The sequence below is a fragment of the Grammomys surdaster genome, unplaced genomic scaffold (genome assembly GCF_004785775.1).
Source record: "Grammomys surdaster isolate TR1022 unplaced genomic scaffold, NIH_TR_1.0 125877, whole genome shotgun sequence".
NCBI lineage: Eukaryota > Metazoa > Chordata > Mammalia > Rodentia > Muridae > Grammomys > Grammomys surdaster.
Genome location: NW_021620702.1, coordinates 683,326 through 708,691, shown reverse-complemented (window position 1 = coordinate 708,691; position 25,366 = coordinate 683,326). Strand labels below are relative to the sequence as shown.

The 25,366-nt window shown below is 54.7% G+C and overlaps 3 protein-coding genes across 8 annotated transcripts; 1 reads left to right on the top strand and 2 right to left on the bottom strand.

Annotated features, from left to right (window-relative positions):
* Nucleotides 1-973: 973 nt before the first annotated feature.
* B4galnt1 (beta-1,4-N-acetyl-galactosaminyltransferase 1) lies at nt 974-7,905 on the top strand. 4 transcript variants are annotated; one of them, XM_028752056.1, is made up of 11 exons: nt 974-1,322; nt 1,794-2,012; nt 2,524-2,688; nt 2,807-2,913; nt 3,296-3,336; nt 3,471-3,651; nt 5,279-5,377; nt 5,506-5,696; nt 6,169-6,309; nt 6,497-6,737; nt 7,181-7,905. In XM_028752056.1, the coding sequence occupies exons 2-11, from the start codon at nt 1,795-1,797 to the stop codon at nt 7,396-7,398; spliced, it is 1,602 nt and encodes a 533-aa protein (XP_028607889.1). In that variant the 5' UTR covers nt 974-1,322; nt 1,794; the 3' UTR covers nt 7,399-7,905. The 4 variants fall into 4 exon arrangements, with proteins under 4 accessions (XP_028607889.1, XP_028607887.1, XP_028607888.1 ...); XM_028752055.1 differs by lacking the exon at nt 974-1,322 and adding an exon at nt 1,672-1,700; XM_028752054.1 differs by lacking the exon at nt 974-1,322 and having other exon boundaries at nt 1,527-2,012.
* Slc26a10 (solute carrier family 26 member 10) lies at nt 7,091-15,788 on the bottom strand. The gene is made up of 18 exons (XM_028752058.1): nt 15,422-15,788; nt 14,657-14,767; nt 13,794-13,951; nt 13,460-13,624; nt 13,062-13,214; nt 12,345-12,427; nt 12,069-12,216; nt 11,852-11,965; nt 10,355-10,432; nt 10,174-10,269; nt 9,635-9,741; nt 9,447-9,516; nt 9,261-9,377; nt 9,158-9,161; nt 8,986-9,068; nt 8,842-8,896; nt 8,634-8,740; nt 7,091-8,143 (listed from the first exon to the last, which is right to left on the bottom strand). Exons 1-18 carry the CDS (start codon nt 15,786-15,788, stop codon nt 8,105-8,107), a joined length of 2,055 nt encoding a protein of 684 aa, XP_028607891.1. The 3' UTR covers nt 7,091-8,104.
* Nucleotides 15,789-17,887: 2,099 nt separating this feature from the next.
* Arhgef25 (Rho guanine nucleotide exchange factor 25) lies at nt 17,888-25,073 on the bottom strand. Of its 3 annotated transcripts, XM_028752085.1 has the most exons (16): nt 24,972-25,073; nt 24,601-24,715; nt 22,226-22,440; nt 21,998-22,093; nt 21,414-21,490; nt 21,187-21,253; nt 20,902-21,005; nt 20,627-20,696; nt 20,425-20,514; nt 20,244-20,336; nt 20,065-20,115; nt 19,789-19,866; nt 19,413-19,610; nt 19,008-19,188; nt 18,562-18,773; nt 17,888-18,324 (listed from the first exon to the last, which is right to left on the bottom strand). In XM_028752085.1, exons 1-16 carry the CDS (start codon nt 25,068-25,070, stop codon nt 18,217-18,219), a joined length of 1,854 nt encoding a protein of 617 aa, XP_028607918.1. In that variant the 5' UTR covers nt 25,071-25,073; the 3' UTR covers nt 17,888-18,216. The 3 variants fall into 3 exon arrangements, with proteins under 3 accessions (XP_028607918.1, XP_028607919.1, XP_028607920.1); XM_028752086.1 differs by lacking the exons at nt 24,601-24,715; nt 24,972-25,073 and adding an exon at nt 23,375-23,917; XM_028752087.1 differs by lacking the exons at nt 24,601-24,715; nt 24,972-25,073 and adding an exon at nt 22,632-22,818 and having other exon boundaries at nt 17,889-18,324.
* Between the last annotated feature and the right edge of the window lie 293 nt (nt 25,074-25,366).

The window sequence follows — 25,366 nt, the reverse complement described above, 5'->3', positions numbered from 1 at the left end:
AGAGCAGGTAGAACACGATGAAAAAAAAATGTGTTGAGGGTGGGGTGGGGTGGAATAATAGGCACTGTTGAATGAATTGTGTGTGTCTGCTGGGGAAAAGGGAAATCTCACCCTTAAACCAAAAGCTTCAGATCAAATGCTAAAAGTAGAATTACAAAGAACTTTAAAATAAATCAAGGCCTTTGTTTTCTCTTTACAGTCGGAAGAGATCCCCTAAGCAAGAGGTGAAGGGAAATATTAGTAAACCTGTCTGTATAAAACATTTAATTGGAGAGATGGTTCAACACATAAGAACACTGGCTGTTCTTCCAAAGGACCTGGGTTCAATTCCCAGCACCCACGTGGTAGCATCACAACCGTGATTCCAGTTCCAGGGTGTCTGGATATCCCTTCACAGACCTACGTGTAGGTAGAATATCAATGTAAATAGAAATAAATTGATTTACAAAATACTTGATAGTCAGGTGTGACTTTGATTCTGGTCAGTGTCAGGAATCAAGCCACCTATGGCCGACACCACTGCTCATCTGGCCACTTTCTGCGGTTCCTCTTCAAATCTGCACCGAGAAGCAGTTAGGGGAAGTAGGCCATTGAGTAACGGCTTGCCTCGGTTGATTGCTGGAATTCGGAGCCAAGGGTCAAAGGGAGGCGGCCGTCTTTGTTGCTCGTTAGGCAGTGTTTATCTCCAGGGCTGGCTGGTTTTATTTATTTCATCCTCCCCATCCAAGTGTTCCTTGAAATGAGGTTAGACCGCACACTGCACCCAGTCGCCCTTCCTGGGGCCACACTGTGAACGAATGGGGGAAATGGCGGGGACCGGGAACTGGCTTCTGAGACACCGCGGTTTGCGAGGAAGGGATGTGAAGAAGGGGACCTTCCCGAGAGGGCTCCTCGCCTGAGCAATCGTCTCCGCGTCCGCCAGAGGGCGCCGCGGCGCTCGTCATCCTCGCTCAGAGCCCGAGCCTGTGCCGCAGCCAGCCCGGGAGAGGCGCGGCGTTGTGGTGGGAGAGCCGGGCGGAGGCCTGAGCCCTTGGCTGCCTGCGAACGCGACGCGGTGCCAGGGCTCCCCGGCTTTGTCGCTGGGGCGCGGCGGATTTACGATTCAGTTCACTCCGGCAGGAAACGTTCAGAACCACCCCCGCGCTGCGGTCTACAAAGCCCCGGAGTCCGCAGGCGGGAGGAGTCGGATCCCCGACACTGTCGGGCTCCCGCCCAGCTCCCGCATCAGGCCGTGGCCGGCCTCATGAGGACCCCTAGGCCGGGGCGGAGAACCGGGCATAGCCCGGACCGCGATCCTGCCGCGGCCTTAGAACGTTAGACAGGTCAGTGCGCTGGCGCGCCCGGCGGCCGAGGTGTGGGCACGAGCGGCGTCCTCCCGGCCCCGCGCATCGTGCCCGAGGCGCACCGAGGCCACCCGAGGGTCATCGAGGCCGGGCACCCGCGAGCGCGGGCGCGACACCGTGCTTTCCCTGACCGGCCAGGTGCAGTACAGCCGCCCCCTCCGCAGCACCCTGGCCCGGCTGCTGCCCGTGGGGTGGGGGTGGGGTCCCCGAGGGCTGCACACCCAAGATACTGCATGTCACCACGCCAAGCCTTGGGTGTATGCGGAAACCCAGAGGCGAGAGAGAGGCGGAAGAAAGGAGGCCGAGAGCATGAGGGAAGGGGTGCGCGCCGTGCCGAGCCGAGATGGATGGCCTTGGGTACCTGCGCAAGCCTCGGAGGCGGCGGGGTCCAGAGTCCAGGCCCTCACCTTTCCTCAGCGCCTGGTCACCTCTCACCCTCCCCCACCTCAGGATGCGGCTGGACCGCCGGGCCCTCTATGCGCTAGTTCTGCTGCTCGCCTGCGCCTCGCTGGGTCTCCTGTACGCCAGCACCCGAGACGCGCCAAGTCTCCCGAACCCTCTGGCATTGTGGTCGCCCCCACAAGGTCCCCAGAGGCTCGATCTGCTAGACCTTGCCCCTGAGCCTCGCTACGCACACATCCCGGTCAGGATCAAAGAGCAAGTGGTGGGGTGAGTGCGGACCGCGGCGTGGCGGCGGCGACAGCGCAGAGCATGCTGGAGGGGTGGCCGGGAGCTTTTGTTTCCTCCAGTGCTGGACTCGGATGCTGCTTTCTCCTGACTGGTTGGGTGCAGTTATCAGGGAGGTGGAGAGGGCTACCGAGGCATGAACTGGACCGGGAGGGGGGGGAACGTGAGGGGGAGCACGGGCGCGGCAAATCTATCCTCCTCAACCCTGTCGCCGCCACTGGGGTGTGGGAGGATGTACAGGCAAAAGAGCACCCGGAGACCGCCTGCTGTCTTGATTTAGACTTGAGATTCCAGAAGGGTTCCTGGATGGCGGCTACGTAGACATCCCAGTAATTGGCCCTACTCCGCACCTCTGTAAAGCTCAGATTTAAGGGATAAACTGTCTCGTCTGTGGGCAGAGTTGAGGGATAGAAGTGTGGGGCGCTCTGCGTTTTGTGAGTTAAATGGAGCTTAGGTACCTGGACTCTGAAGCCGCTTCTCCTCCTTCCTTCAGGCTGCTGGCTCAGAACAACTGCAGTTGTGAGTCCAGCGGGGGGCGCTTTGCCTTGCCGTTCCTGAGACAGGTTCGGGCGACTGACCTCACTAAAGCCTTTGACGCTGAGGAGCTGAAGGCCGTTTCTGTCGCCAGGGAGCAGGAATACCAGGCCTTCCTAGCAAGGTACCAGTGAGAAAAGAAGAGCCGACTCTTCCCGGGGAGGGCCAATGTTGTCATAGTGACCCCGTTGGAAGAAAGACCTCCTCTCCTACTGACTCCTTTGTCAACCTCTGCACTACAGGAGCCGGTCCCTGGCTGACCAGTTGCTGATCGCCCCTGCCAACTCCCCCTTACAGTATCCCCTGCAGGGCGTGGAGGTTCAGCCCCTCAGGAGCATCTTGGTGCCAGGTAAAGAAGGAAGGTCTGGGGTAGGGGATGAGTCAGGCCCTGAGAGTGGCAGAGCTACAGACTGGCAGGTGGAGATGTCTGACAACGGGGGTTGAGGTGGAGACAGAGAGACTGGACTCTAAGGTTGTCAGGAATTGCTTATGGAGATAGAACTCTTCTTTGAGAGCCAGCTAGTCAGGACAAGCCACGGAAGGAATGTCTTTTTGATGGGAAGGGAGTTAAAAAGCAGTCACTTGAGTTCTGTAGGTTGTACACAGCCCCTCTGAGGTCTCCACGGGAGAGTCAGACATAAAGTTCTGTACAGCATGGGGTAGAACAGGGTGAGAAAAATGAGGAAGAATTCAAGACTGTGTAATTCTGGCTTCCCTATTCTTCCTCCTAGGGCTAAGTCTGCAAGAAACTTCTCTTCAGGCGATATATCAGGTGAGAGAAAACAGTAAAGAGACCACGTGGGCATGGAAGGTGATTCTTAAAGGGTTCCAGATCCACCCGAGGGATGCAAAGGTCAAAAAGGCAAGAGCAGGGATCTAAGGCTGCTGTCTCTCATCCTCTGCCAGGTGAACCTGACCGCTTCCCTGGGCACCTGGGACGTGGCAGGGGAAGTGACAGGGGTGACTCTCACTGGAGAAGGGCAACCGGATCTCACCCTTTCCAGCCCAGTTCTGGATAAACTCAATCGGCAGCTGCAACTGGTGACTTACAGCAGCCGGAGCTACCAGGCCAACACAGCAGACACAGGTGGGAGGCCCACGGAGGGGAGGGACAGACTAAAAGAACAGAAGGAACCAGAAAGTAAATGACAGAGCGTGGGAGGCCCTCAGGCAATGGCCAGAACAGCCTAGACACACAATGAATGTTGCAAGTGGGCCAGCAGGGCCAGGAGTCAGAGGAGCCTTTGTTTATCTGGGGCCAAAACAGGCCAGGGAGAAACCAGAGCTGGAGAGCGTTCCCACTTCTGTCAGTCATCACGGCTCCAGGAAGTGACCTGTTCAGAGCCGTTTCTAGCCCAACACTTACCTTGCCAAGCTCCCTCTCCCTCCCTCCTTTTCTCCAAACTTCGCTTTGCTGAGCCTGCTCCTACCTTAGGGCCTTTGCATCTGCCATCTTCAGGAATGTTCTTGCCCAAGATTTTTTTTTTTTTCATGGTTGGCTCCCTCTTGATGTTTGCATCTGGGCTCAAATGTTCTCTGTTTGCTTGAGACAATGTTCCTTGCCTCCATTTTATTTAACACCAACACTGTAACACTAGACTTTTCTTATTTACTCAGGCTAAGCGTCGTCATTGTGAACTATGGACAATTTACTTTCCCGTGCCTGAGCTTAGACTCCTGTAATAGGAATTTATTTAATGAGTTACCACGAGGATTAAATGGCTTCATCTATTTAGAACACATTTTCTCTTTCTTTCTTTCTTTCTTTCTTTCTTTCTTTTTTTTTTTGGAAGCCATCTCGTTTATTTAGCTCTGGCTGGCCTCAAACTCACTATTCAGCCAGGCTTAACTCCTTTCCTCCTGTTTCTACCTCTCAAGTCCCAGGATTATAGATGTATGCCACCAAACCCAAGTTACAGAAGCAGGAGGAGAGAAAGTTCAAGGGTAGCCTAGGCTACATAGCAAGACCTTGTCATCATATATATGGCATATAAACATATATACATATATATATATATATATATATATATATATATATATATATGAAAGTTGAAAGTTAGCTTTTATCTACATGTGGTGATGCTCACCTGTATAATCCCAGCACTCAGGAAACTGAGGCAGGTAGAAGAACTGCCTTAATGTTGGAGCAAGCCTGGGCTATATGCAATAAGTACCAAAACAGCCAGGGCTACAAAGCAAGACTCAGACTCAAGAAACCAAAAGGGATGGGGGTGGGGAGAATTTCCTTGTCTTTGCTCCCACATCCTAAACTGTTAAATTTCTGGGTGGCAACTGTAGCTCAATGGGTAGCATGCTTACCTAGCATGCACAGGACCACGGGTTCAGTCCCCAGCGCTGCACAGATGCTGGGACCCCCGACATGATGTCTCCTTAGGAGACACCTGTAATCGCGTTCACTAGGCAGAGGCAGGAGGCTCAAGAAGTTTAAGGTCATCCTTAAACGACCGTGCTGGGAGTAGAGCTGGGTGGTCCCAGCTGGGTGGTAGAGTGCTTGCCAAGCACGTGTTAGGCTCTAAGTTCAATTCCCAACACCACAAAACAGCGTGGAAGTCCCACAGAAGTCAGAACTGTATGTTCTTGCCCACCAAGGTCTGGAAAGCCAGAACACAGATTAGGAGTGTAAATATTGGCCCGGTGAAAGGAGACTGCTCTTCTAGCCTTAAGGGGCCCAATTCCACATCCTTTCTTCCCAGTCCGGTTCTCCACCAAGGAACATGAAGTTGCCTTCACCATCCGCATAAGACATCCTCCCAACCCCCGGCTGTACCCGCCATCGTCCCTACCCCAAGGAGGTGAGGCTCCTGGGATTAGGGAAGTAAAGAGGGGGTTGGCCCTGGGGGTGGGGCTGCTTTCCCATTTCTCTTTCCCACTCTGCCCTGCCTCCCCCGGCCCCTCACTGGCCCCTGCATCTTGCTTACAGCCCAGTACAACATCAGCGGACTGGTTACCATTGCCACCAAGACCTTCCTTCGTTATGATCGTCTACGGGCACTCATCGCCAGCATCCGACGTTTTTACCCTACGGTCACCATAGTCATAGCTGACGACAGCGACAAGCCGGAGCGCATTAGCGACCCCCACGTGGAACACTATTTCATGCCCTTCGGCAAGGTGCGCTGCCCGCAAAGCGGGGGCCCGGGCGCCAGAGGACTCTGGGAAGGGGGCGTGCCTCAGTCGGCCAGGGTACTGATTAAGGACCTCCTGCCTCAAACAAATGTGTGCCTATCACAAGGGCTCCTAGATCAGGAATCCTGCCTATCTTATTCGTTCCGCATTCTTGAAATGGTGATTAAATACCTATAGCAATACGATGGATGGATGGATGGATCGGTGAATCGATGGACAGATGGATGGGTGGATGCACGAAGCAATGAAATACAAGACCCCCAAAGGACTCGAAATCAAAGGACTCAAAATGTCTAGGAAGAGGAGTGGGAACCTCCGGGGTTTTTAAAACCTAGTTTCCGGTCATCGGAAAGCTCTCAAAAGTCTAGAGCGGGACACAGGCTGTTTTTGAGTCAGGGAAATAGTGTCAGGGTTTTCCTGTTTCTACAGACTCCCCAACCATATACAACTCTCCTAGGGTTGGTTCGCAGGTCGGAACCTGGCGGTGTCCCAAGTAACCACCAAATACGTGCTGTGGGTGGACGACGACTTTGTCTTCACGGCGCGCACGCGGCTGGAGAAGCTTGTGGACGTGCTAGAGAGGACGCCCCTGGACCTGGTAGGGGAGGGGAGCCGGATGTGGGGTGGGAGACGGGAGAGCGGAACGTCCTCGAGTGAAGCGAGTTTGGGGGGTAGTGTAAGACATGTGAGGTGCGATAGGTCGAGGGTGGGGCAGGGACACGGGAAGGAAGCGCCCTACTCTCGGGGACCTGGCCTTAGCTGGAGCATCCTCTGGCTCCCCGCAGGTAGGGGGCGCGGTGCGGGAGATCTCGGGCTACGCTACCACCTACAGGCAGCTGTTGAGTGTGGAGCCGGGCGCCCCAGGCCTTGGGAACTGCCTCCGGCAAAAGCAGGGCTTCCACCACGAGCTCGTTGGCTTCCCAAGCTGCGTGGTCACCGACGGCGTGGTCAACTTCTTCCTGGCGCGCACAGACAAAGTGCGCCAGGTGGGCTTTGACCCACGCCTCAACCGGGTGGCACATCTGGGTGAGTGGTGCCCCCTCCTGGCAGGGCGTAGGAATGGGAAGGACCGAGCGCAGCTCTGGGCGGGTCGCGATGCTGCCGCCTGAACCCTCCCACCTACCTCTGCGCGGGGGCGCTAGAGCTGTTTAGAGAGATTGACCAAGGTCTGCACCCGAAACCTCCACTTTCTTCTGCCCGACATCCCACTTACACAGCGCAGGTGCTGGTCAGCCTTGAATTTCCCCTCCACCGCAAAGGTTTACCTCACTGACAGCCGCGTCCCCAGGTTCAGACCCTACTCAGAGGGAGTGAACTGATATTTATGGAAATGAACTCCACACAAGAATAAATCAGAGCGAGAGTGCTTAGCTGCCCTCCAAGCCCTGTATTTCAATTCGGCGTAGGAACTGGCCTTCTCTCCACTTGGGAACTTTGTTTAACCATTGATCTCTCCACCCTCGCCCCAGAATTCTTCCTGGATGGACTCGGTTCCCTTCGTGTTGGTTCCTGCTCTGATGTTGTAGTAGATCACGCGTCGAAGGTGAAGCTGCCGTGGACATCAAAGGATCCAGGGGCTGAAACTTACGCCCGTTACCGTTACCCAGGATCACTGGACCAAAGTCAGGTGGCCAAACATCGCCTACTCTTCTTCAAACACCGGCTACAGTGCATGACCGCCGAGTGACATCTGATTTGGGCCTTCACACTGTCAGGCTGGGCCTGCCTCCTTGTTCCTACCAGGAATTTCCGTCAACTGCCCCCTAACCCCTGAGCACGCCACGGATGAACACCCTGGCTTCCCGACCCTCTCCACCAATCCGATTCGTAACAGGGGCTTGTCCTGGTGACACCCTTCCTTTCTTTCTGTGAGTGACCAGAGGCCTGATGGAGCCATATCCTCCCCCTCAGCCAGTGCCAAGTCCTCCCCTAACCCCATTCCTATGGGGCAGGAAATGGGGAGACTTACTTGCCAAGTGCCAAAGAGCCCAGAAGGACTCTAACACCCTCAAGTGGAAACATGCTCACCTCCTAAGGTGGGCAGGGAAAACCCCAATTTGCAACCCCAGGGACATGCACCCCACCCCAGCTCTGGATCCAGCACCGTGTGTACCGGCTCCAACATACCCCCAACAGAAAGCACTGTGACTGTAATTCCGTGGGGCTGGTGAACACACGGTGAAAGCCATTTTTACTTGTGTCTCTGTGGTACTTTGGGTGTGGCAGGGCTTGTGGGGGGATTGGAAAGCTCCACGTGTAGACACCTAGACCCACTTCATGGGCCTCGGATATTCTCAGCTTCATTCTGTTCGTTGCATTGAGGTGAAGCTCAAGGACCATGGTCTTCCTCTCATGCATACTGCTGGGGCCTCTCACACTCTAAGCGACCGTGGTCAGACCCACACTGTGCAAACCTTTGGGCCAGCAGGTTTCTGGAGAAGAAAAGTGGGCAGTTTAGGAATATTAGGTACCACATTCTCTGAGACCCACCAGTGTTCTGGGAGCAAATCACCCCTTTGGGGACCTTAGCTCAGTTCACCCTTGGTAAAGGGTGCCTCACACTCTTGAACTTGGCTAGAATGTTTGTTTGTTTGTTTGTTTGCTTGCTTGCTTGTTTGATGGATTGGTTGGTTTGGTTATTAAGGTAGAGTCTCGCTATGTCGCTCTGACTGTCTGTCCTAGATGAGGATGGCCTCAGACTCACAAAATCTTCCTGCCTCCGTCTCCCATGTGCTGGGGGATTAAGGTTGTGCCCGCCCCTCCCCTCCTGCCCTCCAATCCACTAGGTAGCTTCTCCCTACTTCTCACTTGATTTTCCTCAGTCCTTTCTCCGAATCCCCTAAGCCCCCTCCCCCCCCTCATCTATTCAGTACCCAAGCCTAGCACCTCCTGGCTCCTACTCATGATGCTCCTCCCCCTTACCAGCCTCTCCAGCGCATGCGCAGCTGCATCCTGGACACTCACAAAGAGTTGTTCTGGAGTCATGCTATCCAGGAGTCCCGCCCTGGTCAAGGTCTCGAGCACCAAGGCTGCGTGGGGAAAGTGGCAGGGCACTGGGGCCTCCAAATCCACCCTACAAGTGTCCAGTCAGTCCCCAACCTCCCGATCCTCTATTCTTCACTCCACGAACCATTACACTGAGCCAGGAGAAGGTAGATCCCACTGTCCTGGCACCTCCTGGTGAGCTGCAGGAATCAAATGGAGAGGTTAAACCCAAATCAAGGGTATGACTGGGGCGACTGGGAGCTTTTCCTTAGCTTGACCACTCCCTCACCTGGACCACTTCCCTGGCCCCTGCAGCATCTGCAAAAGCGATACCGCTGAAGTCTAGGATCACCACTCTGATGGGCTCAGCACCTAAGACGGGAGGAGGCAGATGTGCCAGCCGATTCCACAGTTCAGACCAAATCTCTGTCAACCCACCTCATCTTTGTCAGGTACACTACCTGGCTGTAAATAGAGAATAACAAGATCACAGTTGCCGTCCTCAGAACCTGCCGTCCTCCCAATCCCAGAGCGTCCACACTCCTCCTCTATCAAAATCCTCACCTTAGTTCTTTCTTCAAGCCCCAGATGCCACTCCAAGATGCGGTGGAACTGCCCACGGGTTGCAAAGTAGAGGGGCGCTGGATAACTCAGGATACACAGGCCTGGAACCTGGATGAGCTAAGGGGTAAGACTGTCAGGAAGGGCCTGTCTGACCACTCCTGCCTTCTTAGGCTACATCCCACCCACCTTACGGCTCTCTCTGATTGGTCTGTAGAGCTCTGTCCCCTCAGCCAATCCAAGTGGCAGGCACTGCACCCTAAGGAAGAAGCTAGAGTCAGAGTCTCAGCCTTCCTCGGTAGTCAGGCCTGGCTGTAGTTACCCCAGGGTATCTATCCCCCTTCCCTCATTTCAAGGGTGCCCATCTCTGTGCTCACCTCTGAGTTCGGCAGACCACTGTCATCATAGAGACGACCACACCCACAGCCAGGCCCAGGTCAACATTCAGGGTCACGACAGCCACCCAGGTGACCATCCACACAGCCTGAGGGACATAGATATCGGTGGATTCCCCAGAAGGAACACAGGTTCAAGGACAAATACGAGCAAGGATGACCCAGGAGAAAGGAAGCATGGTAGGTGGAAGAGCTCACTTAAGGATACACACCGAATGTAACATTGGACCCTGGGCGGGCTAGGAGTCTGGATTGGAGTGTAGTTCAGTGGTAGGGAACTCTTCTAATATTTATGAGGTTCTGAGTTCAATCTTCAGAACCACCCCCAAATACCTCCAAACAAACACTCAGGCATGGTGAACTCCATCCTACCCTCTCCTCCCCCCCCCCCACCGGTGTCTGTCTAAGGTCTGTATGTTGGAAACTGCACAGATTAAAGAATTTAGGGTGGTCAGCTTTGGTCCATGGCAGAACCAGGGGGTGCTTGGGGGGTGGCAACCTGACGTAGCGCCATTTCTCACAAAGTCCACACGGCTGATGTGCCATAGCTGTGGAAGTTCTTGCATCTGGAAGAACATCTGGCGCATGCTGGAGATATTGATGCAAGCCAGGACAGCCTTGAGACAGAGAAAGATAGGCCTTCATCGGGAACAAAGCCAGCCAGTTCCACTCAAGCGAGTGAGCGCCTCTTCTCCTCCATACCTGGGGCAGGTAGTAAAAGAAGGGCCCCAGCCACAGCAGCACCGCCAGAACCACTGCACAGGAGAAGAGGCCCGCCAGCTGCAGGGAAGGAAAGACATAGACAAGAGAGGGAGGCTCTCCTCCACCCCCACCTGCACAGGAGTTGCTCTCCCTGGCCAGCCAGCCTGTCCCCGCCTCCTTCAAAACTCTCCCTCCTCTCCAGAAGTCTTCCTCCTTCCAAATTTCCTTCCACACAGACACATGGCCTTCGTACCCCATTCTTGATGTTCTGCCAGTCACGTTTAGCCCCTCTCCCAGTCACGTTTAGCCCCTCCCCCAGTCACGTTTAACCCCTCCCCCGAGTTAAATGCCTATCACTCGCCAACCCCTCCCAGATGTGTGCAGTCCAACCTCCTTATTCTTCTAGCCCACCTCCACATGCAAAGGTCCTTTGGTACTGATGCTTTGAGAAGAAGGCTAGCCATCTGCTTGGAACATCAACAAAATAACAGGAGAAACAAAACATATAAAGGTGGGAGTGGTGTGTAATAGTCCTTTCCTTTTTTTTTTCTTCTTTTTTTTGGAATTCTGTTTTTGAGATCCTTATGGGAAACATCATTTTTTAATCTTCTACATTTATAGGTGTGTGTGTGTGTGTGTGTGTGTGTGTAGAGGCACAAGTGTGTGCTAGGATAACACACCTGTGTCCCAGTCCTTGTAGAATTCAACACCGGGGACTCTTCCTTCATCACAGTCCACCTTATTCATCGAGGCAGGGTCTCTCAGTTGAACCCAGAGCTCGCTGATACAGACTAGCCTAGTCAATCCACTTGCTCCAGGGCACCCCACCCCATCCCTGCCTTCAGGACAGCTCCCCATGCCCATGCAGCTGGAGGATTGAACCCCTGTGCTCAGGTTTGTGCTGTAACCACTAAGTCGTCTCCATGACAACGGCAATTTTGACAGTCTCTATGTACCCCAGTCTTCCTTGAGCCACAAATACCTCTCTGTTCAGTCAGCCTTCCTAGTTCCATAACTCTGGGTGTGTGATACGACATCCAGCTGGATTTTTTTGTTTTGTTTTTTGTTTTTTTGTTTTTTCTTTTTTTTCTGTTTTTCCTTTTTTTGTTGTTGTTTTTTGTTGTTGTTGTTTTTCGAGACAGGGTTTCTCTGTGTAGCCCTGGCTGTCCTGGAACTCAGAAATCCGCCTGCCTCTGCCTCCCAAGTGCTGGGATTAAAGGCGTGCGCCACCACCACTGGGCCAACATCCAGCTGTTAACTGTTCTTATTTTTAATCACATCTGCGGCATCAGCATCGTAGCTTTTGTCAGTGTTTACAGCCGATGGAGGTCCTCATGAAGTTCCGTTATTGTCTAACCCTTCCCCCATCCCATAATCCCTTCTCCCATCCCATCCTCGGATACATAGATGCTACTGGGGTATACACCTGTTACCCACTCTCTTCTGCCACCCATGCTGAATATCCCGTCCTTTCTCCTCACCTAAGGATAGCCTTACCTGTGTATTCCCACCAGCATCCACTAATAAGCTGGTTGTAGCCAGTGTGGCCGAGTTGGGAAAGCAAGAGAAGAGAGAGGAAATGAGGTTGGAGACACCGTGGGCCAGGAGTTCCTGGAAGGAAGCACTGGGATGAAGATGAGGAAGACATAGGCATGGGAGAGTGAGGTTAGGAGGTTAATTCTGAAAAGGGATGACATTCACAAACAAGTCACACCTGGTTTGGGTCAATAGTGTAGCTGTACTTGTCTGCATAGATGGAGGCCAGAGAGGTGGACACAGCAAAAGTAACCAGTGAGATGGACAGCGAGTCAGCCAGTATCCTGGGCAGCTCATCCAGGGCGGGGAGGAAGGGTTGGGGAAATCTACGGAGGGAGGGAGCCACAATAAGGATGGGTCAGTGGGGCGCTTCAGGGAACAAAGCAGAGAAAACAGGAAAGGGCGGGGCGAAGGAGGGGTATCTTGAAAGAAGATGGAGAAGTCTTTCTCTTACCCTCCAGGCAATAATCCCACTACCTGGACATTGTATCTTGTGTCCAGGGAAGAGGTGAAGCACAGTACCGTTGCCAGAAGCACCTGAAGACAGTAACACGTTAGGGCCTAGAAAGAGCTGGGGGCTTTGGCAGAGGCTAGAAGAGGCTTAACGTGAAAGAGAATCCTAGTGTGGGGGCGGGGCTCTCAAGACTGTAGCAGCTGGTGAGACCACAGACTAACTCACCTACAATGGAGGAAGAGGCGGTGTTTGCCCGGAGAGATAGACAAAGGACCTAAGAGGAGGTCCTTTGGGATTGATGGACACAAAAGACACACTTGAGCCACTTGAGCCATTCTAAGCGGAGAGGCGGGACTAGGTCTGAGCACTTTTGAGTTGCCTGAGGAGAGCTATGACACTCAGTTACACACAGGAGGAGTTATCTAGGTGGGCAATGAAAGGAACTACAGTAAGAGCCCCCCAAGGAGAGAAAACGTGCAGTGGGAAGGAAAGAGAGGAGGAAAGAGGCCCCTGGTGCTCGATTCGAGAAGTGAGACAGTGCAGGTGGGGGCTTCGGATGGGTCAACTGCTCTGGAAAGATGGTTGGAAAAGTACGCGTCGCTGCGCCCTCTTGCTTGTGATTTCTCAGCATTCCACGAGGCGGCGGCAGCCTCCAGATCCCACTAGCTGGGAAGGATCCGAATACAGTAGAGCCCAGGGATCTAGAGCTGCCCTCACCATGACAACTTCTCCTGGGATCGGAGTGGGTAGCCTGTCCCGGAATCGCACGTTTAGTTCCTTGACCGGCACTAGCAACGCCAGGCTGAGCGCCGAGATGGTCAGTTCTGCAGGACTGCTCTGGGACAGCGCGCCGAGCACCGCAGCCAGCGTCTGGGGCAGGGACAGTGAGCAAAGTCCAGGTGTCACCGTTAACTGACCCCGAGAGACTCAATACCAACCCACTAGACCGGGGCAAAACTCTCTCTCCAGGTGCCGTCAAAGCTTCTACGTCCCCAGCGCCCTCACGCAGTGCCATAGTCCCTTACATTCCTTCCCTGTTGCCTATACCCACCCCTACCCTCCGTCCCTATAGAGTCGCCCCTTTCCCATGACTTTTAGAAATCTCTTTCCTCCACCTTGAAGAGAGAAAAGCAGCCGATCTGGCGTGGGAGAGACAATCCCAAGAGGCTGGGCAGCTGCGACACCAGCACGTGCAGCGCGGCACCGCTGGTCAGCGCTTTGACCACAGGCTCGGATAAAAAGGTGGACAGGACACCAAGCTGCAGCACGAACATCCCCAGCTGGAGAGAAGGCGGCAGGAGGTGGGGTCGGGGGTGCGAAATCTCCAACAAACCGGAACCCGAGTTCAGGAGTGTTCTTACCCTCCCCTTCATCCTCTGGCCCAATTGTTCTGGTCCTTTTCAGTAAAGCCATCCCCTACGGTCCTCACCGGGTCGGGTCCGCGCTTACCATCAGTGTCCCACTCCCAAAGGCCACAGCGGCTGCCGCCCCAACTCTGCGAGCTTCCCATTGCTCCCTTTCGATTCCACTGAGGTTCCCCGCGAGGGGTTCGGGCACCACCCTCTCGACAACAGAGCCAGTCATTAGACTGAGTACTGCGAAAGTTCCTGCAGCCATGGGCCAAATGCAGAGATTAGCAGTCCTGCAGCCTGGGACAGAGCAGCAGCCCGGACTCCATGGTTCTGGATTCTCGGGTGCGTCCAATCCGCTCTCTTAGAGACTACTCAAGACCTTGGGGTCACGAGCTCGTGCAGAAGCCAGGAACCGGTGCAGAAAAGAGTGCACCCACGGAACCGGTGGGCAAGGAGGAAAAGAGGGTACCCACTGGCAAAAATGGCCCCCTCCACATGCTCTCACTGGACGATTGTGCACCTCTTTCCCTTCAAGGTCAAGGTCCCTTCAAGTTGTTCCTTTTAACCAAATGTCACAGGGGACAAGGAGATCCTTGTAAATTGCCGCCTCTGTACCCACTTCCAGCAAGCCTGGGGAGGTGACAGAGTTCTGTGCAAAGAGGGTGGAAGCCAGTTGGGAATCCCAAGAGAGGTGGCAAGTAGGGGAGGGAAGGAGGCAGAGGGGAACATAGCCCCTGAGCTTCCAAGTAGCAGCCTTGCCAAGCTGTGTTTGGCCCACGCTTTTAATCCCAGCACTCAGGTGGCAGAGGCAGGCAGATTTCTGAGTTTGAGACCACCTGGTCTGTGGGGAGCTTCAGACCAACTAAGACTATACAGTGAGACCCTATCTCAAGGGAGGAAAAACTGCCTCAAGCCCCTGCCTATTTTCATCCCAAAGAGAAGTCATGGGCAGTCACTCACCAGTGGACAGATGTCTCCCAGTGCCCAGCAAACTGTAGATGAGGACGGGAAAGAAAGAAGTGTAGAGTCCGAACACCGGGGGCACCGAGGTCAGGAGGGCAAAAGCCATGCCTGGGAGGAGGGCAGGAAGTAAAAGGAATCAGGGGTGGGGGGTTGGGGGTGCACAACCTCCAGATACTGCCTCCCCCCCCCTTTATTTTTTGCTTTTGTTTTTGTTTTTGTTTTTGAAGACAGGGTTTCTCTGTGTAGCCCTGGCTGTCCTGAAACTCACTCTGTAGACCAGGCTGGCCTCGAACTCAGAAATCTGCCTGCCTCTGCCTCCCAAGTGCTGGGAGTAAAGACTTGTGCCACCACTGCACGGCCTTTCCCCACACTCTTGGGCTGGCACCTGATACTATAAATCTAAATCATGACACCTGAGGGAACTAAAAGGTTAATGGGCCTCAGTGGGAGGTCGTGAGGCTGACAAGGTCACAGATCCTTGCCCAAGTCCTGGGTGGCAGGTTTTGTGCCTCTCTCCAAGTCTCTGAGGTGGAACAGAGTCCAGTGTGTCTCACAGGATTGCACAGATGAGGAGGGCTGGGGGTGGGGAATTATGGCGTTCCACAGTCTTCCCAAACTGAACCTCAAGTTCCCCCCTCTCTGATCCTCCTACCTGCAGGGAAGAGTCCACTTCCTCACTGCAGGACTCTTCAGCTCCCCAAGCCCTTCCCTGGATGCGCCCATAACTTAGAATCCCAACAGGCTAGAGTTGGGGACTCTTACCCTGGGGCACGTGCACAACGCCCACTGTTATTCCGGCCACAGCATCTCCGAGGAGCCAGGCTCGCCAGCGGTATTGGGGCAGCCAACGCAGCGGGGGCAGCCGTGCTAGCAGCACGCGCCACGCTCCCGGCCCAGAACAAGCGCTGGCTCGCCTCCTCCGCAGCCTGCACAGCCAGGGTAAGCAGGGCTCTGCTGGTAGCTCAGGCTCCTGCTCTGCGCCCCCGAAGAGCTCCTGGAACCGAGCGTGGGTGAGAGGTTCCCTGAACCTTGAGCTCAGAGGAGACTTAAGGTCGGAAGCCTCCTCCGGATCTGAGCAGGTCCCAGAGACAAGTGGTCCACTCATTTTGTCTTTGGCTCCCTGCAGCATCTCCTGGTTTTAAATACCCTCTGCGCCATCAGCCCTGAGCCCGCCTCTATAAAGCAGGGTCCAATCCGGACCTGTAGGGAGTACTCTCTAGAGTACCTCCTTGGGTCGAGCTTGGGTGGAAAAAGTCCCTGTGTTAGGCGTTTCCTCAGACATCCTTAGCTACCTACCTCTGAGTGCCTGAGAGCCTGGGGACCTGCTGCGAGGGTTTGAGGAACCACAGGGAGATAAGAGACCCACAGTCACTTCCAGTGACGGTCCCCACTTCCGGGGGGGGGTATTTTCTTCATCTGCACTTTGAGCAAAGGCAGAGCTGGTTCCTTTGGGTCACAGGTTTTTCCTTGAGCCTCTGCATCCCCCACCACCACTGGAACACAAAATTCACAGCCAGTTGGGATTCCCCACTCAAATCCCATTCCTCGTGTGGCAAGCTTGCCCCAAGAAAAGTATAAGAGGCTTTACTGTTTTATAAGCTAGTACATGGTGGACAGGGACAGGGACAGAGGACACTCTACCCTCTAATAGGGGTGGCCGGGCCTGGTTTAGGGGAAATATTGAACTAACAAAGAAAATTTGATTTTCTTTGTTAGGAGCCCCAAAGTCCTGTAATACTGTCCCTTACATCCCATTTTATTCTCAAAGCAGGCATTCAAAAGGGTGTGCTTAAACTAAGGGTGTTCTGCATGCTGCTGAAACTGCTGTCCATTGCTGCCTTGGCTACCCCGTTACCACTGGCGCTGATGGGCCTGGATACCCAAGGGGCACAAAGAGGCCATGCACCCCCTGCATGTACCTCTGTGGTCCCTGAAGAGACACAAAGGTTCTGAGCCTCAGGATTCTGCTGTTTGCTGTCATCCATTCAAAGACACTTTGGCATCCCCCATCACTCTGTGATCCCCCCCCCCACCAAGTCCCTGACCCCAAAGCCGAGGGTGGGGTCCAGAGAGGGTGGGCCTCTCCTCTAATTCCTCCTATTGTTCCCCAGAAATCTTATCTGGGCCTCACGTCCTGTTCACCCCCCTTAAAGATCCCTCCCCTCATTGTCAGTCATGGAGACCTGGAGCCCATAGGGAGGCTCCCAGATCTGCCGACCTCACCCCCACCCCAGTAGTCTATTGTCTGCTGAGGAAGCTCCAGTGCATGTGACTGAGCCCAGGGGACTGACCGATGCACGGTGGACACACAGATACATAGGAACCCAGAGGCGGTCAGCTGGGTCTCTGCATGCTTGGCTGTCCCTGTTCCAGAGGCTGTGCCAGAAGCAGGGAGGAGCGAAGACATCTTCAGCTGGCCACCTTAACTCTGGGTTTAAAGAATCCATTCCTACTCAGCGTTCACAGACCTTCCCCTCAAGATGGCAAAGAAGGCTCCAGAGCTGCTCCATCCTCTCGTTCTTCAGCAGAACATGGACACCTCAGAGGAAAGGTACCCAGGGTGCTTTGTGCTTTTAGATCTAGGTGTTGGGGCGGGTAGTAGGGAGACATAGTACGGTGAGCCTTCTGGTGTAGTTTGAACCAAAAGGTAGATCTAGAATCCAGAAGCCTGAATAAAGGGGAGAATATATTAAGATAACTCTAGCGTTTTCTCTAAGCCCGAGGACTGGACCAAGAGATGCTGCAATTGATTACAGATAAAGGACAAAGATAGAGGTCTCTCTCTCTCTTTTTTTTTTGGTTTTTTGAGACAGGGTTTCTCTGTGTAGTTCTGGCTGTCCTGGAACTCACTCTGTAAACCAGGCTGGCCTCGAACTCAGAAATCCGCCTACCTCTGCCTCCCAAGTGCTGGGATTAAAGGGGTGCACCACCACCGCCCCCGGCAAGACAGAAGTCTCTTATCTTCTAGCCTTCTCCTTTTACTGTTTTTGAGGGAGGGTCCTCACTCTGTAGACCAGCCTGGCCTCGAACTCAGAGATCTGCCTGCCTCTGCCTCCAGAGTGCTGGAACTAAAGGTGTGCACCACCACATCCAGCTTCTACCTCTTCTTATTACCAGGGCCCTCCTCAGATGACCTGTTCTATGCCACCTTACCAACCCATTCCCACTGCAGCCTCGCCACCTCCTTCCCGAGACAGCAGCCTCAGTGATATAGCAAAACTTTTATTCACAGGAAAACATTGAAAAACAAAATCACAACCCAAACCAATAATTTCTATCCGGTCCCTGCCCTCGCCCTCCCTCCAAGCCCCTACACATCCGCCATTTGAAGAGGTTGGTCGTGGTGCATGCTGGGAGTGGAGCTGACTGGATCCTGTGTTCCTCCGGCAGAAAGGAGTCCTTTCAGGTCTAGGTACTGCCCTCCAGGTTGGACTCTCTCCCAGTCTCGTCCACCCTCCACACACTGGGAAGAATGGATTCTGGCACATTGCCAGGATTCCCCCTCAAATTCCTGGAGGAATCATGCCTGAGCCAACAGCACTCCGAGGCTTTCGGGGTTACAACTCATCTTCATCCAGCTTGGCAAGCCTGGCCTGACAGGGAGGAGTGTTCACAGTGGGAAGAGCTGGAGAGTCATGAGGAATTTGGGGGGTATCACTGAGAACCTGATGAAAGATTCAAGTCAGAGGATCAGGCAAGGCTACCAGCCTTCCCTTACTACCTCTCCAGCTAAAGACCCTAGTCAGGCCCCTCCTCTTGCTCCAGAATGAAGGAGAAGAAAGTTAAGGATGAAAATTAGGAAAAATCACACAAAAGGATAGTGGTAGAAAAAAAGAGATGGAGGTAGGGGTGGGGACAAATGCTCTCCCCTTTCCGCTCTAGTAGGAAACTATTCCTCATACCTGTGTATCCAGGGGCAACGGCGCTCTAGGCACCTCCCCTCTGGGCAGAAGTAGCAGGGAGGGGAGGGAGCCATTGATGGGTGTGTGCATGCTGACCTGGGCCAGGTCTCCAGGCCGCATTCTCCAAGGGCTCCCTACCCCAGGCCCCCCTGGCCGTCCCAGGCTGTTGGTCTGGCTCTCCCGTCTCTGGTATTCAATGGGTGACTGTAACGCTGGGACAAGGGAAGGAACAGAGATGTATTACAGAAGAGACAGCATTTCCTCTGCCTTCTCTCTTTCCTATTTCCCATTCTCCTCATTTGGACAATGTACGGGTACGTGGAACTTTAGAGGGTTCTGGGTGGGTGGAGAATGGAGAGAAGCCAGCCTCAAAGAAGAAGCAAGGGTTGGAGACAGGAAGTCATATAGCTTTGGGGGCCTCTGTAGAGGGAGGATGGGGGCTTCACCATTGAGAAAGTCACGCTGGCTTTCCAGGATCTGGGCCACTTGCTTGATCCAGGCTTGACTGACAGCAGGGTCTGAAGCCTGCAGAACATAGCGCTGGATTCCACCTTCTGGCCCTCTAGAGGTCAGTGCAAAACGGCAAGGGTTGCCTTGGAGATTCCGCTCCAGCCCTAGGCAGCTCACCTGGATTGGCAGAGAGACAACCCTCAGATTCTGCAGACCCTTCCTCCAGCCCCAAGAACCTCTCCCCATCGGGTCTGCTCCCTCCATATGCCCCGCCCCACCCACCCCAAAGGAGCTGCTCCCTCCATATGCCCCGCCCCACCCACCCCAAAGGGGCTGCTCCCTCCATATGCCCCGCCCCACCCACCCCAAAGGGGCTGCTCCCTCCATATGCCCCGCCCCACCTTGATGCTGTTCTTGTACACATAGCCAGGCTGCGCGCCTCGGCCTCCTCCTCCCAGGGCCTCACTGAAGATGACGATTTGCTCGAACAGGAAGACTCGCCTCTCCCGACCCCGGGAAGAAAGCAGACCCCCAGCTTCAGGCTCTGTAACCAAGAACGTGTCCTGGCCCAAGAGCTTCCCCTGAGCAGTCAGTTTTCCCTGGAACCGAAGGACAAGGCCTCTGAGAAGGCGCAACAAGAGTTTGAAAAGAGCGCATCAGCTCCTCTCCCCTCCCCCACCCCAACACGCCCAAGGAGGTAATTACTCAGAAGGATCCAGAGTACTAAGACCTGAGCACAGGGATAGTTCATTCCTGTGTCCCGCCCCATTCTCCTACCTCAAATCCCCGAAGTCTCCCCAGGGACATCATGTCATTGCATCGCTTGGGTACAAAGCACATGACCTCCACAGCTTGCTGGGATACAGGTGAAGAGAGGCATGGTTGGACAAACAGATTCATTACTGGCAGAGAAGCTCCTTTTGAGAGAGCCTCTCCACACATCACCATGACAGGGGCCTCTCCCTAAAAACCAGGCATTCCCGAACCACCCAGAAACTGTGATACCCACAAGATGAAGAGAATGAGGCAGATACGGTGTCCTGGGGACCTCACCTCCAGCTCCTCAGTATCCATCCCAGCTCTTCTGTAATACTTTAGAAAATCCTACAACAAAAAGAAAGCTCTGTAGAGCCCTCAGACCCTAAAGATGACCGAGGAAAAGCCTGTCCCCAGCCAGCTGTGTCCCCAGGGAAAAGGGCAGTCCTGTCCCCAGGGACTAAGGTGGTCCTTACCTTCAGCAGCAACTGGTATTTCATGATTCGCTGCACTGGTTTAATGAGGAGGTCGTTGAGCTGCAGTCGGTGTCCCAGCTGCTGCCTGAGCTCCTGGGGACAGGGACAGGGCAGTCATGTAGCATGAAAAACCTGTTCACACTAACCCTGTCCTTCCCCCCAAGGCACCTCAGCCACTGACCTCAAAGTAGCTGTCCCCAAATTCTGACAGCACATGTTCTGACTTGGGTTTATTCTGGCAGTACACCACATACATATGCAGTCTGCGCTCCTAGCAGGGATAACGTTGAAGAAAGTAGGGTGGATGGTGACAAAAGAGAGAACCCATCTCCACCGACCCCAGACTCATCCAAAGCCCCACCCCTGTTAAGGCCCAGCCTCACATGTTTGATGAACAGCTGAGCCAACCAATCAGGATCTTTCAAACACTGCTGCAGCTCCTGCAGGAAATAGCTGGAAGAGTTGTGAGAGAGACAGCACCTCAAACACTCCTCAGAGGGCTCATCTCCACACATCCCAGATTTTCAGCTACATGCCCTAGTCACTCTTCCTACAGCGGCTCCTCGAATCCCAGTGGACCCATGGTTCGAATGTGGAATCTAGGATAGACTACCAGAGAGTGCCCTTCCCTGGCACCTGGCTCGGCTCCAGTACTCACTCTCGGTGCCACTCATAGATCTGTTGAATGTTCCCAAACACAATCCTGTCACGACCTCGGAGACTCTCGGGGACCCCCTGAGTAGCCATAGTAGCCATATAACCCTGTGGGAGGGATGAGATAGGACTATGATTACGTAAACTCGGCCATGGGTTGACCCTGCACAAAGTCCAGAAGTAGAGGGAATTTGTAAAGTGGCCCAGAGGAGCAACCTCTCTTAAAAATATCCCCAGGCAGAGGGAAAAGGTCAGTGGGCCATGGCTGGGGAGGAGAAATGAACACTACCTCTACAATCTGTCCCAAGTCGTCCACATACATTCTTTCTGTTTCCACCAGCTCACTCAGGACAAACCTAGAGAACACAAGGATCCCTTCACTTCAGAGTGTGGCTACATCATTAGTTTAGCCAGTTCTCCCTGCACTAAAAGACCATCCCCACAGCCACCTCAGAGAGCAGTAAAATGTGAGGACTCTTGGGGAAGTTCAGCAACCCAAGTGCCCTGTGAACTTACATACTCCTTTCCAGGGCGGTCTTCCTCTGCTCTTCCTCATTCTTGGGAGCTTGAGACAAAGTTTCCTCTACAGCTGGCTGGAAGGTAAGAGATGAGCAAACAGAGGAATGCCTTTCAGTGAGATCTATTTGTTTGACTTTTTCAGACTTGTTTGTGTTGAGACAGGGTCTCTCTATGTAGTTCTGGCTGTCCTGGAACTCGCTGACCTTGAGCCTATAGAGACATCCACCTGCCTCTGCCTCCAGAGTGTTGAGATTGAAGACGGTATGATTATTATTATTAATTTTCATTTTTACATTATGGCGGCCATGTGTACAGGTACCCACAGAGACCAGAAGAGGGTGCTGGGTGCTTTACAGCTGAAGATACAGGTAGTTGTGAGTCATGTGACGTGGGTGCTAGGAACTGAAGCTGGGTCCTCTGAAAGAGTACCAAGTGTGCTTAGCCAGTGAGCCAGGCCTCTAGTCCCAGTGTGACTGATTTTGAGACATGATCTCACATAGCATAAGAGAGCATGGGACTTGATCTGTAGCTGAGGTTGGCCCAAACTGGTGTATGTCACATGCCCAGTTCTATTCCTTCACCTGTGTCTTGTCTCCGGAACCCTCCAGCAATGTGGTCAGTAAGGTCAATTCTGGCAGCTCCTGTCCTGTGGTTAAAGTTGGCTCCAGCATCCAGTTCTGGAAAGAGGGAGATCAAGGCCAGACAGAGATCCAGTGACTGAGGTCATGAACAGTAGATGGGTTCCCCAGTGACCAGTGACCCCCAACTTGCCGTCTTTCCCAGCATCTTCTGTGGCACTCCCTGCTCACCTCACATTGTCCGGTCTGACCACTCTCTGCCTCAGTTTCCACACTGAGACAATGTTTAGAATGATCCAACCATCTCCTCAGGCCAGTTACTGGTCCAGGGGGGATCGGAGAACACGGATGAGAGCTGAGGCCAGAGCTGGGACCAGACATGGCCGCCAGCCCGGAGACAGCAGATGCTGACATGCTCCCCTCACTGCCAGCAATAGAGTAGGATTCTGACGGGAAGAAAAACGACAGGAGTGGATGGACTCTGGCCTAGCTCTGGGGTCCTAGGGAACCCCCATGGTGTCTTCTCCATGATGTTCAGACCCTGTCTCCCAGGGTCCCCTCATTTGCCATCCTCATTTGAGTTGGCCAGGATAGAAATCTTTGCAAGGGCACCCTGGGGAGGAAGGACGGTAAACACCTGGTTCCTAGGCCTGTGCTCCTTCGGCTCCATGTGGAGATTTCCCATACCCTGAGCATAGCACAGATATGGGGGTGGGGGCAGCCATCTGGGCAAACACTGGAAACTGGGGGTAGCCATCTGCTTCCCTGTAACACTCCCCCTTCTGATAGGTACAGACCATTCTCCCTGAGAGGGGTGAGAACAAAAGACTGTAGCTGTCTGCCACCCCCAGGCCCCTCCCCTCCTACTCCAGAAATTACTATATATATTGTTTTTGGACAGCCCACCTCTTCAGCACATGCACATATCCAACCCAGCAGTGAGGACAGCTCAGCGGGGTTATCTTTGGCCAGCAATTGGGAAGAGCTGCAATTTGAGTTCTTATAAAACCCCTTACAGGTAGATACCCCCTCGCCCCACTCCCAGTCCTTTGCTCCCTTTTCAGGAGACTTTCAGCCCAGTGATCTGAGGGAAGATACAAGGTTCTGGGCCTAAGACTATCACAAGAGAATTTTCCCTCCTGGCTAGCTCCTTATAGGAAAGAAACGGGTCCTCTGACCCTTCCTCAGCGTCCTCAACTTGAATCAGCACAAATCTAGAAGTGGAAGGGACCTTAGAAATTCTCTGTTAAATCACTTTTCTGGAAAACACACGTACAGGCTCCAGCTCTAAAGCCCTAGGGCCAGAGTAAGCAGATGCCCTGAACCCCAGCTAAAGATGCCCCCCAACTCAATGCTGGCCCCGACAGACCTCGCACTCACCACGTCCCCCTCGGGAGAAGCAGCAGCCGCATTTTGCCAGGACTTTTCGAATCACACGGGGACAGGCACAGCGACCCCCTTTGTGACCCCCCCGCATGGCGCCCGGGGCCCCCCGCACCCCCCACCCGGGCCGGCCATGCAGGGGGAATCACGGGGGGCGGGGCGGGGAGGGCGCAGGGCGCACACCCCCCTCCCTCCCTCCGGGGTCCAGGCTTGGGGAAGGGGGGGAGAAAAGCGATGGGAGGCGGGGGTCCAGGAGTAGACGGAAGTCGAGGAAGGGGAGTCTGGAGGGAGGGCCGTGCGGGGCTGGGCCACGGAGTTGGGCGGGGAGGGTTTCCGGAACCCCGGCGGTGCGGGGCCCAGGGTCCAGATGTCCAGCCAAAGGAAGGGATGATGGGGGAGGCCCGGCCGGGATGCGACAGCCGCTCCAGCTCCGTCTCCGGCCTCGGCTTAGGGGTGGCTCTAGGCCCGGGCAGGGAGGAGCGGGGGTGACTCCCGGAGCCACTGGAGCCGCGCGGGTCCCGGCCGAGCGGCGAGCGGAATAACAGGCCAGGCCGCGGTGCTGCCGTGGGGCGGGGCCTCTGCGGCTCGGCTCCGCCCCTCCGCGCTCCCCCAACCCCCTCCCCCAAGCACCTTCACGCTCGCAGTCCGCGTCCCTAGACCTCCGCCCCTCCTCCCAGGCCTGGGCTCCCTCTAGCATCCCAGCTGCAACTGCGGGGCGCAGGGCTGGACGCGCGAGAAGCCTGGAGGTGGGGTCTGCCTCGCTCGCCCATTGGCCTCTGAGATGAAGGATTCGTGGGACAGGGCCTTGGTTAGTGTGAAAGGTTCTGAGGTTCTGGCTGTCTCTCCCCCACGCCCCAAGCAGGACATGCGTGATTGGGGAACACTTTGTAGGGAACACAGCCCAGGTGCCGCCCTCTCCCCCGACCCTTCTTTCAGCCAGGCCCCACCACTCCAGCTAAAACTAATCACCAATTAAGGCGAAGTCCGGGCGCCTGGCCTGGCCCAGGGCCAGGGGTGGGGCGCGGGGACACACCACTCTGCCTTCGGGGTCTTGGGACCCGCCGAAGTGGGGACACATATCGGTCTAGAAGTGTGGTGGCTGCGATTTAATGGTCCCATACAAAGTAAGTGCAAGCCTCTATACTAATATGAACAGAATCTATCTGAAGTCACCACTTTGCGCAGGATGGCAAATTGTGCCCCACCCAAGCCCAGCTTCTTACCGGGCTGCGGAGCCCAGGCGAGGACCTCACGTTCGCGCTCCCCTGTTTGCTCCTCCTCGGTAGAATCACTCTCTGTCTTGGTACTCCCAGGCTCTAAGGGATCTCTCTCCGGGGGCTGCCGAGACAGAGTCACTGTAAGGACCCTTTCCTAAGCTGCCTCGACCTCCCCGTTCCTCTCTCCCTCCTGTCAAAATGCACATTATCCTGAAAGGGTCAACAAGAACTTGGCCTATGGCCCTCATAACTGAATTTTTGGATCCTTGCGACTGATCCGTATAACTTTTGTTTGCGGGAAAACTGAGTCGAGGAGTGCAATTCTCCTAAAGTCCTCTAAAGACCCCCGACCCCACCCGCGGTCCCCCCCTTCTTACCCCCTCCTGCCCCGGTACGGCGCATGCGCGCAGCATGCCCCCCATGACCCCTAGTATCCGGTCAGTGCGGCCAGGGGTGGGGCGGTCCGGGGGCTTCATGCTGGACCCCTACCCTGCTTCAAGTTTCAGGGCCGAGGGGCCACGGAAGCTGGGGGGCTCCGAGGCCTGCGTGCGTCCGGGGAGTTGCTACTGCCGAATCCGCCCCCCTGCCCGGCTCCGCCCCGGCTCCCACCGCAGCCAAACTTCTCAAAAGGGGTAGGGTTGTTCCTTTCTCCACAAACGTAGCTGAACGACAAACCAACCCCTCTTAATCCCGGTCCCATCAATCCAAGTGTGGCCTAGGGCTTTGCAGGACTATTACAGCGCCCAGCATTAGTTCTGCCGGAGGAGCGGCT